Here is a 15,061-nt window from a genome sequence, read left to right as displayed (position 1 = left end):
AAAAAGAGGCAAAAAGGGAGGGAGGAAGGGAGGAAGGGAGGGAGGAAGAGACGGAGGTAGAGAGAGAGAGGGAGACTCACTGAGTTTATTCGGGCTGCTTATAGGAGCCTGGGTAGGAAGTTCCTTACTGGAGCATGGACAACCTGTTGGTGGTTACACCACACACTGAAGTCACACCCCTTCCTCTAGCACCATTCATCATCAGTCAGTAGTCCCCGGGGATGGGTGGAGCCTCATGAGCCCTTGCATGATGAAATGTTGGCAGGCCCAGTTTTGTGCATGTCTTATGTGGTCAACCACAGCACAGTGTGTTCTTACGCGTGATGGCTACATCTAAATGGTGCCCTTTGGAAAGAAACTTGCCCACTCTCCAACTCACTTGTCCCTTCTGCCCCCTTCTAAAATGTTCCCTGAACCCTAGAGAAGTGATGCAGATACCTCAGTCAGGGCCGGGCAGACCAGCATCTCTTATTCTCAGCTCTTTGTTATAAGTCTCTATTAGTCACCACCTGCCGCAGAAAGAAGCTCAACAGGTAAAGGGACTTGCTGTGCCCTCCTGTTGACAGCAACTCCTGGGACTCATACAAGGTGGAAGGAAAGTGCCAACCCCACCCAGCTGTTTTTAGACCTCCACACACAAGCCAGGGCATGTGAATCCCCAAGCCCACATGTATCACACAAAATTAATAAAATAAAAAAGAAGGTTGTCTAAAGAAAGCCAAGATATTTAGGGATATACATATGTCTATTATTTATTACTATAAAATCAGTCATTTGAGATCCCCCTAAGTAATTTGGTCAGTGTATAATATGAATGTATCATTATATTGTGATACCTGTGGGATATTTGTTTCATCGTGCATGCATTTACTAATAATGTGCTGATTCAAAGTAAAATTAAACAAAAATCAAGACTTTTGTTTAGTTTAGATGTGAAGATAAGAGTGAGTGATTGTAGGCAAATATGATAAATTAGGTCACGGTGCTCGTATTTAGCAGTTGTAGTTACTACAAATAAGTTACAGCTTCTGTCTTTCAGTTTCCTGATTCTTGAACCTAAGGTCAAGGCCTGGTAACCCTTCAAGTGCCAGCACCAGAAAGCCAAGTCTAGAGGGTCCCTGGTTCTAGGACAATCTGGATCCTAGAGTATGACCCTTCTACAAGTACATAAAACAGAGGGGCAAGGGTCAATACAGAGGCCATCTGTGCAGTAAAATTCAGTTTTCTCTTACTTTAATCTTTGAACTCTTTTCTTGCCTATTTCTTCCCCCAACAATTGTGAACTCCATCTAGTCTACTCACATTTCCTGGTTGCTTCTGTACAGAAATGTTCTGTTCTCACAATCAACAAAAATTATAGCAATTTTACTTGTCATTGTTTATTTAATAGGGTCCCGTTTTGGATCATGAAGATTTACTGAGAAGAAAAAGAAAAATACTTTCTTCAGATGAGTGTCTCAGTAAGTATCGGGAAATCATTTCATCTAAGTAGATATTTGGGGCAGAATCTGTTGCTTTTTTAATTTGCTTTGATTATTTAAATTTTCTTGCTGTCTATTTGAACTTACACAGCTTTTGTATGTATGTACCTAATGATTACGGAGGCTGCAGAAAAATAAAATAGAGTTCTGTCAGTCCAAAGATTTACATTTTATAACTAGTATCAGCCCACATCTTTTAGGAGTTTTCTGAAATCCAAGTTCTATTTTTTCGGGTCCCCTTCCTCATTTTCTCCTGCAGGTCTTTGTTTTCCCAGCACCTGGTTAAATATTTCTGTCTGCTCTCCATCCTTGTCACTAGAGCACACACCATAGTCTGGTTTTCTTACAGCGCCACCTGCTGACATGAAGAGGTCCATTTTCACCAGGTGGAGTCCTCCGTGTGTGCACATGTTCATCCTTTGTTTTTGTTAAAACAGGGTCATCGAAGCTTCAGCCTCACATGAGACATTCAGATAGTTCCTCTTCCCTGGCCTCTGAGAGAGAATACATCACATCCTTAGACCTTTCCGCCAACGAACTGAAAGATATTGATGCCCTGAGCCAGAAGTGCTGTCTCAGTGGCCACCTGGAGCATCTCACCAAGCTGGAACTTCACCAGAATGCGCTCACTGGCTTCCCTCAGCAGCTGTGTGAGGTAGAGTCCCTTTGCCTTTTGAATCCCCCAGACCCTGCAGGGCACCGCGTGGCTAGTCAATTTGCATAAATTAAGCGCACCTGTTTAAACAGATTTATAATAACCTCAGAGTACCTGGAATGTGCCCCTGGTGCGAAAAGGGAAGATACATTAAAAACTTCCTCTTGGAGTGGTTTTACCAAGAGCAAGTTCGGATTTAAATTCTCTACTTCTCTCTCCCTATCTTCTATAGTCTGCCTCATAAGGGATATTTACTCCATATTTATTGAACATCATGGAACACATCACATAGGGAAAGAAATAAGAGATACTTTCAAAAAAATCTTTAAGAGGTTTACAAGGAATGAAACCGATGTCACTGACCCGTATAACAAACGGCACCACAGACTTATCACTCCATATCCATGTAGCTTCCATCTGTCACTGTAGAGCTAGATGTTTGTCTTATAAGGTGACATTTAATGTACCTTTCATTGCTGGCATTTATTACCACTATACACACACACACACACACACACACACACATGCATTACTCCTGGGCATGAGGTATGGGAGAGTACATAATTTAAGATTACAGCTCTGCTTCTTTCACTTAGCCTACAAAAGCTAGTTCCATGGAAATCCTAGGCAAGTAAGAATAGTTGTTGTACTCTTCTCTTAAAGCAGTAGTTACCAAACCTGGGGGGTCGTGACCTTTTGGGCGTCAGATGATCCTTTCACAAGGGTCAAATATGAGATACCCTGTATATCAGCTATTTACATTGTGATTCTTAACAGTAGCAAAACTACAGCTATGAAGTAGCCATGAAAATAATTTTATGGTTGGGGGGGTCACCCCAACACGAAGAACTGTATTAAAGGATCACGGCGTTAGGGAGGTTGAGAACCACTGTCTTAAAGGCAGGTTACACACAAATAGGCTGAATAGACAGTAGGATAGCAGTCTTCAGTGTTAAGTAACCTCAAGGAGAATTATTAACTCTGTCCAGTAAAAGTTCCTTTCTCTTAGAATGTAAGTGATATTTTATTATACTATATTACCATGGTTAAGTCTATATAGGTTTGGGGCATCAATTACCCCATTATTGTGAGTTTCACAAGGTATCTAAATAACCTTTCAGAAGTTGTTACACACTCTAATATAAATTACTCCCAGGAGAGCCTGTGTCTGATAGATTTAACTGTGTGAGTTGGGTACATCGCAGTAGCCTTGACTCATCTTGCTTTTAACAGAAGTAATTTCTAAAAATAAGCCAAATTGAGGCATCAGCTTTATGTTTGTGAACTTGCTTTAGACAATCACTTATGGAATTTTTAATGTTTTAACTCATGCTGCAGCAGGGATGGTTGACCTAGTAAGTATACTGAAGTTATGTTGAGCATTGTGGTTTTATTTTTTTAAAATCAAAATCAAAATCCCTATTGGTTTTAGATTGCCATGGTATGAAAAAGGAGAAATGGTACCGAAGCTCTTTCTCACCTGGTTTGAAATACTGAAATTTTCTCTTCCCAGACTCTGAAGTGCTTGACGCATTTGGATTTGCACAGCAACAAATTCACATCTTTCCCCTCCTTCTTGTTGAAAATGGCATGCATCACCAACCTCGATGCCTCTCGAAATGACATTGGACCCACAGTAGTTTTAGACCCCCTGGTGAAGTGTCCCAGCCTCAAACACTTTAACCTGTCCTACAACCAGCTCTCTTCCATCCCGGAGAACCTCGCCCAAGTGGTGGAGAAACTGGAACAGCTCCTGTTGGAAGGGTAAGAACCGACCCATTAGGATGGCAAGCTTATATTCCACCGAACTTAGCATGGCTGAGAAGGCCTGGAGATATTTCTATAGCAATGAATTTAAAGCAAACATGGCTAAAGGTTGAGGCCATTGTTAATTTAGACAACTTTATCAGTTGGAATCTTCACGGTTAATTTTGAGGCTTAAATGTGCCTTGAAACTGTACTTGGAGGGTGAATTGATTTTATACCTTTACACTATAAAAGCATTCAAATTCTAATCCTCAGTTTTGTGTTTTCCCACTAGAAACAAAATATCTGGGATTTGTTCTCCCTTGAGCCTGAAGGAATTGAAGATGTTAAATCTTAGTAAAAACCATATTCCATCCCTACCTGAAGACTTTCTTGAGGCTTGTCCAAAAGTGGAGACTTTCAGTGCCCAGATGAATTCTCTTGGTAAGTGTTGTGTGCTGACCGCAACCTTACCAGACCTTCCAGAAAGGGACATATATGAGTGTTTTAAGACGTTACAGGTGGTATTTCAGTTAAAAGGGGCCATAGTTCAACAAACCAAGTTGGCAGGCTGATAATGAAATGAGCCATCAAGCCAGGGAAAGGAATGTGGAAGACAATAAAATCAATGCATATTTCAGTGAAGGAAGGTCACACTCGCTTGATTCCACTTACAAAACATTCTGGAGAAGGTAAAACCATGAGCGCCAGTCAAAAGAGCCGTAGTTATCGTGGGCTGGCGAAGAGAAAGGGCGGAATAGGTGGTGACTGGATGACAGCAATGACGGACAGCTGCCATGTTTATCAACACACAGGGATGACCTTAAACTAAACTGTGAATGGCGACACTGCTCGGGTCAGTACCGGCCCCTTGCTGCAGCTGAACTAACACCAATTGACAGTAGGAGAAAAGGGGTGTGGGGAGGCCAGGCGGGGAACAGGAAGTGGACCGGCCCCACCCACATTTTCTGTAAAACTAAAGCTGTTGAAAACATATATATATATATATATGTATATATATATACATATATATATATACACACACACACCTACACAAAGAATTATATAAATGTGACCTTTGTTAGTGTTGCTTGTATATATGTATGTTTTTAGGACTGACTACTTGGTATTGGATAGCTGGTTAAGAAGGCCTAATCTCCCTCTCTCAGCAGTTGTTAATTGCTCTTAGTTCTTCATATGTGGGTGGGGCCTTGTGGAATTTCTCTCCTCTGGGTTGGGATGGTAACTGGTTTTGGAATTGCTCAGGTCCTGCTCAGACAGCCAGGTTGTTGAGATTTCACGGGCAGAGCCTCTCTGTGCCGTATTAAGAACCCACCATTCTGCAGCAGAGTTGCTGGGCCACTGGCTCTTAGGATCTTTCTGCCTCCGCTTCTGAGTTATTCTCTGAGCCTTTAAGCGTAGGGCTGTGTTGTGGATGTCTCAGTGGGGGCTGCGTGGCCCATGACTGGTGCTTCATCTGTATTTTAACTACTTGTGGCTTTCTGTGATGAGACCTGTCTGCTGCAAAAGGAATCTTCTTTGATGGGAGGTGAGAGCTACACTTATCTGTGGGCAGGATACGTATTTAGAGTGCAGTTAGGATTATGCTGGTTTAGGAAGATGGCAGTCGTAAGTTCTCTGAAGTCCATGATGCCGCTACTCACAAGCATGTGACTCGGCTTACAGGACTAGGCTTGATTTTCCTTCTGTTGTACAGGCCTTAAGTCCAATTATACTGCTTGTAGCTACTACCTGGATAGCAGTGCCATTGTTGAACCTTAGAGATACCGTGTCATTTTTGTCCATTGCGATTGGGAGGCATCACAGCCAGGTAGTGTTGTAATTTTAAAAATCCGGAATTCGAGAGAAAGATGCCATGAAACAGAGCTCACGTGGAAGGATTTTTTTTTCTTAATTAAGGGATAGGGGATGGCAAAAGAGGGGAGAGGAGGGAAGAGACTGGCCTCTGAGGATAGGAGTGGCAAAAGCATAGAGAGAGGCAGAGAGGTAGAGGGGGATTTAGAGAGAGGCAGAGGGAGAAGCAGAGAGAGAGAGAAAGAGAGAGAGGGAGAGAGAGAAAGAAAAAAAAAGAGATGAGAATGAGCAAGGCCCACCTTCTAAAAGGGAACATAGTGTATGTGCACAGAAGGTGCTCTTAGTGGCTGCAGTACAGATGCCTGAACACTAACAGGTCAGGCCGTACTATTATTCTTCCCTTGGCTGACTGTATTCCACCTTCTGTGGTCATGAAAGCTAGCTCTCCTTTAGGTGGTGTGTTTTTATTTAGCTTATCATGGCTGGCTCCTACATTTCCCCCTTCACAAGCCCTGATGACAGGACCAAATCATGGGTCCTGCCTCCCCGTGGTCTTAAGGAGGTATTATTGGGACCTAAGAATGACTTTAGTTAATAAGTCCATTAACTGACAATTCTGGGCCTATTTTCTGGTATATCAACAGGCACTATAGGTAGTTATCTTGTCCCCCATGCCAAGGAGTTCCCCCTTGTCTCATTCTTTCAATCTATTCTGGGCAGGGAGCATGGGATGACATGTTCCTTTCCTCAACTACTACAAGCTGACATTGGGGTGTTGTTATCAGGGTTTAAGCAGGTTGCAAGGTAGGGAGGGAATTTAGGCAATGGGGTATTCATCAGACTTCGTTGAAGGGACAGGGAGTGTTCATATTAGCTGGACTGGTCCACATCAGCTTTCATGAAGTCCAGGGCTCGCCACCATTCGGAACAGGGTGTAGTCAGCTGCTTAGATGTGTCTGTAAGCCAAGTGGAAGCCTATTGAGATAAATTTAAACTAGGAATAGAAATTAAAATTTATGTACTTAAAGAAAAATCCATATTGTAGAAAAAGAGCAGATAACGGGTATCTGTAAACAGAAGGAATAGATTCATGTCTTTGAGTTCTAGCAAATACTACAGATTTTGGTTAGAAGCATGTATATTTTTCTGCTCTCCAGAGAACCATGCATGGTTTGGACAGAGATGAGAAACACCTTTTAGTTTATATTTAAGAGGCAACTATAATTAATCTAAAATCTTGAGCTTGTGACCCAAACAGTAAGGAGTCAAGCATATTAGAACTGTGCCATAGAGGGGGGAAGAAATAAGAAACCATTTCCCATATCTTAACCTGTGTTTATGTTTTAAGTCTTTTCTTTTAGACCCTCAAAGCTTATTAATGTTTATATTCTCAGACCTTAAAACATTTTTAAGAGACCTAGTAGCTTTAGAATGAGCTAACAAGCTGGCTGTAGCTTTGTGGAAGGACCTGGATATCTTTTGCTGCTAAACTGACATTATAATTGCCCTAGCCATCTATACTATCAGAGATCTCAGAATGATAAATAAAGTATATCTGCACACAGAACAAGTAGTTTTTAAATCTATTAAAATTGAGAGGTACCAGAGTCCATATACAGTTAGTCATACCCACGTCTCCATACCATTGGAGGCAGAAATATCCAGAACAGCAGTCTTACAGTCTTAGGCATGCCCATAAGGTAAATATTTTTCCTTTGCAAGAGGGACATGGAAAAGACTGACCTTATTTTGTCTAGGCGAAAGTGGTGCAATCAATTCTCCAAGGTCCTGCTGTGTGTCCACAGTCTGGACTGGGTCCTGGCAGCAGGTGTTGCATTGGGGCATCTCGTCCAGTGGTCAGCACTATCATAATCCAGGTGGAGATATCATAGTGTCCAAGATATCATCTTCTTTGGAGACCTGGGGTCACTGCTAAAATCTCAGAGTCTCTGACTAATATAATAAGCTTTTTAAACATTATTTTAAATGCCATATTCTGCAGATCTCTGAAGTATGAGGGCTGCCTAGGTATGTCTGATTAGATAAACTTCGTTTCTCATTGCTTGTTTTAAGTTTGATTTTGAAAATATCTACGAGGAACTAAATAAGGCTTATTCCTGTAACTAATTATATCAGTACTTTAAAGATAACTGACTAACTTGTATTTCCTAACAGTCTACAATAAGCTAGAAGTCTATAATACAAGACTAGAAGTCCACACTCTGTAATGATTTTGCACTAAAGCTAATAAAGAAACTGAATTAGCCATTCCGAGGGTAAACACAGAACAAGTTTATATCTAGTTGTTAATGCTGTCTCCTGGGAAGGCAAGGAACAGGTCCCAGGGTGAAATGGGAACAGCAGGGAGTCTAAGAGCTGGCATTGCCCTAGGGCAAACTGAGACTCAGGTCTACCTTCCTGCTGATCTATCAAACCCATCTTGGCAGGCTGTACCAAGTTGCCCTGGGAAAGCTGCCCTGGGCCCTACATTTTTTTCCCCTTCACAAGTACCAATGACAGCACTCAATCATGAGTTCTGACTGTCCAGGGACTCAAGGGGGTGATACTGGGACCTCAATACTATCAGTTAAACAGTATTGACCTGTACTCCATTAGTCTGTGGATAAGAAGAAGCAAGATCATTAGGGGCCTGTTAGAGCTGAAAGTAAGGTGGTTAACAAAGGAGACCAGCTGAGCAAGTTTTCATCCAACTTCTGTGTGAGCATTTTGTTCTCTATCATTAACAAGGCCATTGAATCTCTAATTACCCTGGAGTGATTGACATAGAAACAACGTTCTTTCCCCAGAAGAGGAGGTCCAAACCTCTTAGTATCAATACAAAAACTTATGACTCAGCTTATCCAAATAGCTTAAACCCAGCAAAGTTAGCAAAGCCAAGGAGGCTAAACATACATTTTTAAACCTGAACAGACCTTGAACAAGGAAATACATTTTAAACCATTAGGGTTTTTATAGTAGTGAAGGTGGGGGTGAGGGGTTTCTGAGGTTCAGGACCCCTGATTGACTGACATTTGTCTAGGGGTGTCCTGGTAAGTGAGCTGGCAGGTGATCCTATCTACAATGGTTGGAACATTAGGCATTTCCTTTGGATGGTCTGTTTTTGAGAGGTGCTTGGGTAATCTCAGTTCATGGTTCTTCCTGCAACCAGGTTATTGCTTCAGGATAAACTACTGAGACTCGGGCCCCCATTAAACTTCTGGCTAAGTCCTACTCTGGCAGGTGATAATGGTTGAAAGTAAAGAACTTCCTTTAGGTAGTCTGTTTTTATTTAACTTATAGTGGTTGGCTCCTACACAAGCCATACTTTTAGGAAGTAAGATTGTTTTATGCTTCAGTGTAAAATGTGAACAAACATGTGGTATATTACTGGTTACTGCTTTTATTGAGTTTTCCAGAAATCTCGTTAAGATTGTAATATAAATGTCCATTATCTTGTTTTCTTTCTTTAGCTGCGATGCCTGCCTTACCTTTTTCCATAACGAGTCTAAAATTATCTCAAAACAGTTTCACGTGCATTCCAGAAGCGATTTTCATTCTTCCACAGTGAGTTCATTGTTATTTCACTTCTAAGGCTGAACAAACGGTTGCATAACTCTTAGAAGCGAAGCAATGGTTGGACGTGAGCATTTATAAACCCATTTTTACTTAACATCAGATATATCTCCTTAACTTTTACAGAAACTTATCATGTTTAGTGTAGGGATAAGCAGAATAATTAATTGCAGTATCTTATTTAGCTAAATAAGATGACATGGGCTGGATGTTTGTCAGATGGATGTTGGTTTCTATTGGGTTTTAGCGGCTCACATGGGGTTATTTGTTGCCTGAACACCTTTTTCATTTGTTTCAATGACATTTTCCGTGAAGATTAGGAGAATATATATATTTCCATCTGGACAGGATGAAGTGGCTGGGGTTTGGGGACTTGTTAAATTCATCAAAGACCCAAAGTTTAGACATTAATTCAGTTTCAAGTGTGTCGTCATTTTAAGAACTATTTTATTCATGCATATAAAACAATCATAGTTTATATGCACAGGTATGCATGTTACAGGCAAGTAAAAACCACAACCTAGTAACGGAGAATGTCAGGCAAACAAACCCATTAGCATAAACCTCTCTTTTCAAAACCCCTCTCCTGTTCTTATTGTACCACATGGACATTCTCTTTGGTCTTTCTCATCATTTTAGAAGGTGACTTCTGCCATCATGTTCATTTTATAATTTCGCTTGAGATGAAGTCTCTTCCCACAGTCATAATTCATCTGTGTGGTTGAGCTCAACTTCCGATTTTCAATTCTTACACAGTGGCTTCTTTTAAATAAACATGGGGCCATGTTTGAAATGTGTCTCTGAAAACACGGAGGCAAATAATTTACCAGGAAACAAAGATTATTTCTTCACAGAGAACTAACACTCTAATCCAGCTCCTGATTTCATCTACACCATCCTCAGGCTCACAGCTCCAGCCTTGCTTCTGGTTTCACCAACACCATTTTCAGGCACACATCTCCTCCAGCCTTTGTGTTTCTGTTTTAAATCTTCCTTGGTTTCACAAGTGGACACATAGTTGTCCACCTAGAGTCCCTACTGTACCCAAAGAGATACTGCTTTGGGAAAACGTAGCAATTCTTGCTTGTCTTCAATGCATTCCTGATTCAACTGATAAAAGTAATCTCCAACACAGCTTCTTCCCCTAGTTTTCATGAGCTTTTCTGCCACAACCACAACAATACATGATACATTTTTAAGAATATAAACAATGCTTTGTAGACCCAAACTCCAGTCAAGCAGATGCTAATGCTGTGTTAGCTGACGATTAATACATTAAGTTTCTAATACACGGAGTGAAAGGGATCCGTGTATGCATAAAAGCCTGCTCTATTTTCTTTCTGTCTTTATTCTCTCCTTACACATGCACTCTTGAGTATTAAGGTTTTCGGAAAACTTGAGAAGCACTGCTTGATGAGGGCAAGCAGGTCACATGGCAGACTTATCCATGCTTTGTCCTCTCTCATTGAGACTAGAGCATATCCACAGCTCTAGTGATTAACTCCAGAGCAGCCGCTGATAAAGTGAAAGCCATCCATGGAGGGCTAGTGGGGGCTGCCCAATCATGAACCCTGTAGAGGGGGCAGCATCTCAATGACCGCTTGTATATTTGTTCGTCATAATTTCTCATGCTCCATGAGAATTTATGAAACATTGTTTTTTTCCGCCTCATTTTGAGAGAGATGCTCTATGGTCCAAAGGGAAACTGGACCTCAAATTTTCTTTCTTTTAAAAAAAAATTTACTTAACGTATGTAAGCTGTAAATATGGGATACCACATGATGCTTTGATGTATGACTATCAAGGGTTAATATGTATGTCACTGCAAGCAGTTTTTGTTTTCTTTTTGGTGAAAGACCCCAAACATCCTTTCTTACAATCACAATGCCACCATATTTTCATCACAATAGACAAAAGTGACCCATTTTGCTTCTAATCGTCCTTATTCACTTCCACCTCCACTCTAGAGGAAAGTGCTGTATGAACACACAAGCTCAAGTTCGTGTTTATATGTAAGTGGCGTAGCTTTAAAAATGACGTCTAATTCTCAGTCTGGTAAAATTCCCGGTGACGTTCCTCTGTGTCCTATGAAAATTCCCACTTTGCTTTCAATAGAACATCATGTCGTCCACAGCTTGCGGTCCTTGGACATGAGCCACAACAGCATTGAGCACCTGCCGGGGCCTGCACACTGGGCATCTCTGAACTTAAGGGAACTCTTCTTTAGCCACAATCAGATCAGCATCTTGGACCTGAGTGAAAAGCCACACGTGTGGTCAAGATTAGAGAAACTGCATCTCTCTCATAATAAACTGAATGAGGTGAGAGGTCATCTTTGCTTTAAGTCATCAGATACTCGGGAAGAGATTTCAGCTGGCGTTGCCACAACTCCTTTCAAATCTGTTGGCATTTCTCGCTTTTGGAAATGAGATTTGATCCTCCAGTGTGCTAAGTGGGCGTAGTGGAAGCTCAGTTCCCAACAAACAAATCCCGAATCCTCTTGTTTTATATTTTAAAGAATTGTTACATATGAGTGTGCTTATCTAATTTTGAATGTGTGGTGCTGTAAGAGCGTCGCCATCTGTGACCTCTGACCTTTCCCAGAGCCTGGCTGACTCTGTGTCCTATCTTCACGGGATGACAACAGGCCTGTGTTTCCCCCCTTTCTTTCCTCCATGCTTAGATCTCTTTAGTCTTCCTCCGCAGCAACCCTCACCTAAATGAGTCAGCATCGTTTTATTTACACATGGAAGAAAAATATTTTCTCATCAAGTTCAAGCTGTTGACCAATTTAAAAGATACCAAAGGTCTGATGATCGGATTTTCAGGATTGCTGGATATTTTTTAAAACCTATACTTTTTTTTTTCTGTCAAATGAATGTGTGCTATAGTTAGCTTAAAACCTTGTAATAGTAGTCTTGGAATTATAATCCTTACCTAGCATACACAAGGCTCAATGCCTCCAACTGAAAAAAAATAATAATTAGAACAGAAAATTAAACTACTTTATTAGATTGGCACCTAAAGTGTAAGTATTTGGTATTTCTGGTTTACTCAAGACCATAGGCACTGTGAGAGAACGGGGCCACAGATAACAGTCTTGAATAAATATAAATGACTCATCTTTTTTCAAAATTGTATTCGATGAGGTTTATTGCTAAGAGAGATTTAGATTTTAAAGCTATAAATAGGACCAGCTAGGTGGTTGAGTAGGTGGTAGCTGCCATAACTGATAACCCGAGGTTCCTCCCGGGTCTCACGTGGTGAATGCAAGAAACCAGCTTCTGTAAGTTACACACAAACACACGTTTATGTGTGCACACACATGCATACACATACTTGTACACACACACACACACAACCCAAATAAAATTTATATTATGATAAAGTGGTAAATAACTCACATACCTGGGGTAAGTTCTTTATTTTTGCTTGTCTTTAAAGCATCAATACGGTAAACTAAAGGCAAGATTTGGGGAGAATGTTTAACTTTGTGTTAAGATTGTACAAGGAGCCTGTGGGATCTAAGAGCCTTTCTTGTTCACTATTGTCTTGTGTCTTGGCCATCCACACTGATTCCCTCCTACCAACAGGTTTTACCCTTTTGTATTTCATTAAGATTCCTCCTGAAATCGGCTGTCTTGAAAACCTGACATCTCTTGATGTCAGTTACAACGTGGAACTGAGGTCCTTTCCCAATGAAATGGGGAAATTAAGCAAAATATGGGATCTTCCTTTGGATGGACTGCATCTGAATTTTGACTTTAAGCACATAGGATGCAAAGCCAAAGACATCATAAGGTCAGGCGACTTTATTCCCTGTGCTCTTTGTCAAATGTGTTTCACCTTTCCCCCCTGAGATGTTGATGACTGTCCAGTTACACTTTAAGGACAATGAATAGTACTATGTAACATGTGTGTTCCATGTGCTTTTCATTTAATGCATGAGTTTCTATGCAGTCACTACAAAAGTTTATGTAGTTCCTAGTATCCCGGGAATGGTAAGAGAAGGCGTTCTCTTCCTCATCACCCAGAGGTGGAAGTCAGGTGTTTCCTTGCATCATGCTCCACACTTGGTCACTTATCAACCTTTGGTCATGCTTCACTTGATTTGCTGAGGCAGGTCTCTTATGAGCCTGGATCGAGCCAGCTTTCCCTGGAGGTCTCCTGTCTTTGTCTCCCGAAGAGTCGAATTGCAGGCAGGTTGCCACACCTAGCTTGACTTTGGAGTGGGTACTGGACTCCTGAACTCTGGTCCTTAGAGATACTTATCCACTGAGCATCTCCACAATCCCTGATGTTTCCTTTAGATCATATCATCGGGGGGGGGGCATTCAGATGCCTGCTGTTGGCATAAATTAGTCAGTATTCCTTAAAGTTTTCTTATGGTACGGTTTGGTTTCTAATTTTAAAAATGGCCATAGATTTGAAGAGAGCAAGGAGGGATACCCGGGAGAGTTTAGAAAAAGAAAGGAGGAAATTCTCTAAATACATTACAATTAAAAAAAATTTAAAAGTGTAACAATACATAGCATAGTTTCAAATGTATTTTTCTGTATCCATTTTATTTTCAAAACAACTTACATTTATAAAACTTAAGCATGGTTTTTTTTTTGAGCATCTAGCACTTCAAATTAGCTTCAATTCATTTTATATTGTTTACATAGAATACCAATGTTAATATCATTTGATACATTTGATAGTGTAATATCTTATATAGTTAAAATGAACAAATAAATGCATATTATTCTTTTATCCATGACTAATGCAAATATATCCCTATATCATACATGCCATATATAAATATCTATTTTGTATTTTATTTAAATATAGAAACACACACACACACATATATATATGTATATGCACATATAACATTGCCAAGATCGCCTCACTATCAAACTTTCATTAAAACAGGCTTTGATTCTATGCCATTGTAATGCTTAAAATTTATAATGGATAAGACTTTACTCGTACTGCTTAAACAATCTCCCACATAGACATTTGTACATGTATATATGTATACATTACATTTTAATAGGTATTGCAAATGGGTTTTAGCATTTTGGTTATTTCTAGTGTTGGGATAACGTCATTAGATTTGTCAATGCTGCCAAATATCAGTGGCTGCTCTGAAATCACTAATGGGATCTATGGACTGGTAGCACACCAGAAGGCGTGCGTCTTCTTGGTTCCATGACCTTTACGGTTTTGCGTGCTTGTGCCTTTGCATTCACTGTGGAGCAGCTTCAGCAGGGCCCAGTTCCAGCACACTGCTGGGTAGGCTGTTTCATCTCTTCTGTCTTTTTAACACCAGGTTTCTCCAACAACGGCTGAAAAAGGCAGTGCCCTACAACCGAATGAAGCTTATGATTGTGGGAAATACTGGCAGCGGCAAGACCACGCTGCTGCAGCAGCTCATGAAAATAAAGAAGTCAGATCTTGGCATGCAGAGCGCCACAGTTGGCATAGACGTCAGAGATTGGCCTATCCAAATACGAGGCAAAAGGAAAAAGGACCTTGTTCTAAATGTGTGGGACTTTGCAGGTACTCTTGGCATTCTCTTAGTTTTTGTTTGGAGTAGAACTTTTAGAACTGAATTTCCTGATCTAACAGAATAACAGCTGGTAGATCCTAAGCGATTATCCCAAGCCCATTAGCTTCAGATTTTGCCCAGAATAGACATTACCCATAAAGAAACTCTAGCATCCAGCAGAGGTGTCTAACGTAATCCCTTGGTTGCCAGCTAATAGACATTTTCAAAGCTGTGTGAATGTTGTCTGCTGATCAC

The 15,061-nt window shown here is 40.7% G+C and overlaps 1 protein-coding gene across 1 annotated transcript in view; it reads left to right on the top strand.

Moving 5' to 3' along the window:
• The window catches only part of Lrrk2 (leucine rich repeat kinase 2), a 126,877-nt gene that overhangs the window by 56,423 nt on the left and 55,393 nt on the right, over positions 1-15,061 (top strand). The window contains exons 22-29 of the mRNA XM_050131376.1: positions 1,391-1,460; positions 1,919-2,136; positions 3,650-3,900; positions 4,178-4,326; positions 9,168-9,261; positions 11,405-11,591; positions 12,890-13,071; positions 14,588-14,817. Coding sequence (XP_049987333.1) covers positions 1,391-1,460; positions 1,919-2,136; positions 3,650-3,900; positions 4,178-4,326; positions 9,168-9,261; positions 11,405-11,591; positions 12,890-13,071; positions 14,588-14,817 — 1,381 coding nt within the window. The remainder of the gene's footprint in view (positions 1-1,390; positions 1,461-1,918; positions 2,137-3,649; positions 3,901-4,177; positions 4,327-9,167; positions 9,262-11,404; positions 11,592-12,889; positions 13,072-14,587; positions 14,818-15,061) is intronic.

The sequence above is a fragment of the Alexandromys fortis genome, unplaced genomic scaffold (genome assembly GCF_014885135.2).
Source record: "Alexandromys fortis isolate MF-2015 unplaced genomic scaffold, M_Fortis_MF-2015_v1.1 scaffold_28, whole genome shotgun sequence".
Taxonomy (NCBI): domain Eukaryota; kingdom Metazoa; phylum Chordata; class Mammalia; order Rodentia; family Cricetidae; genus Alexandromys; species Alexandromys fortis.
This window is presented reverse-complemented; position numbering and strand designations above follow the sequence as displayed.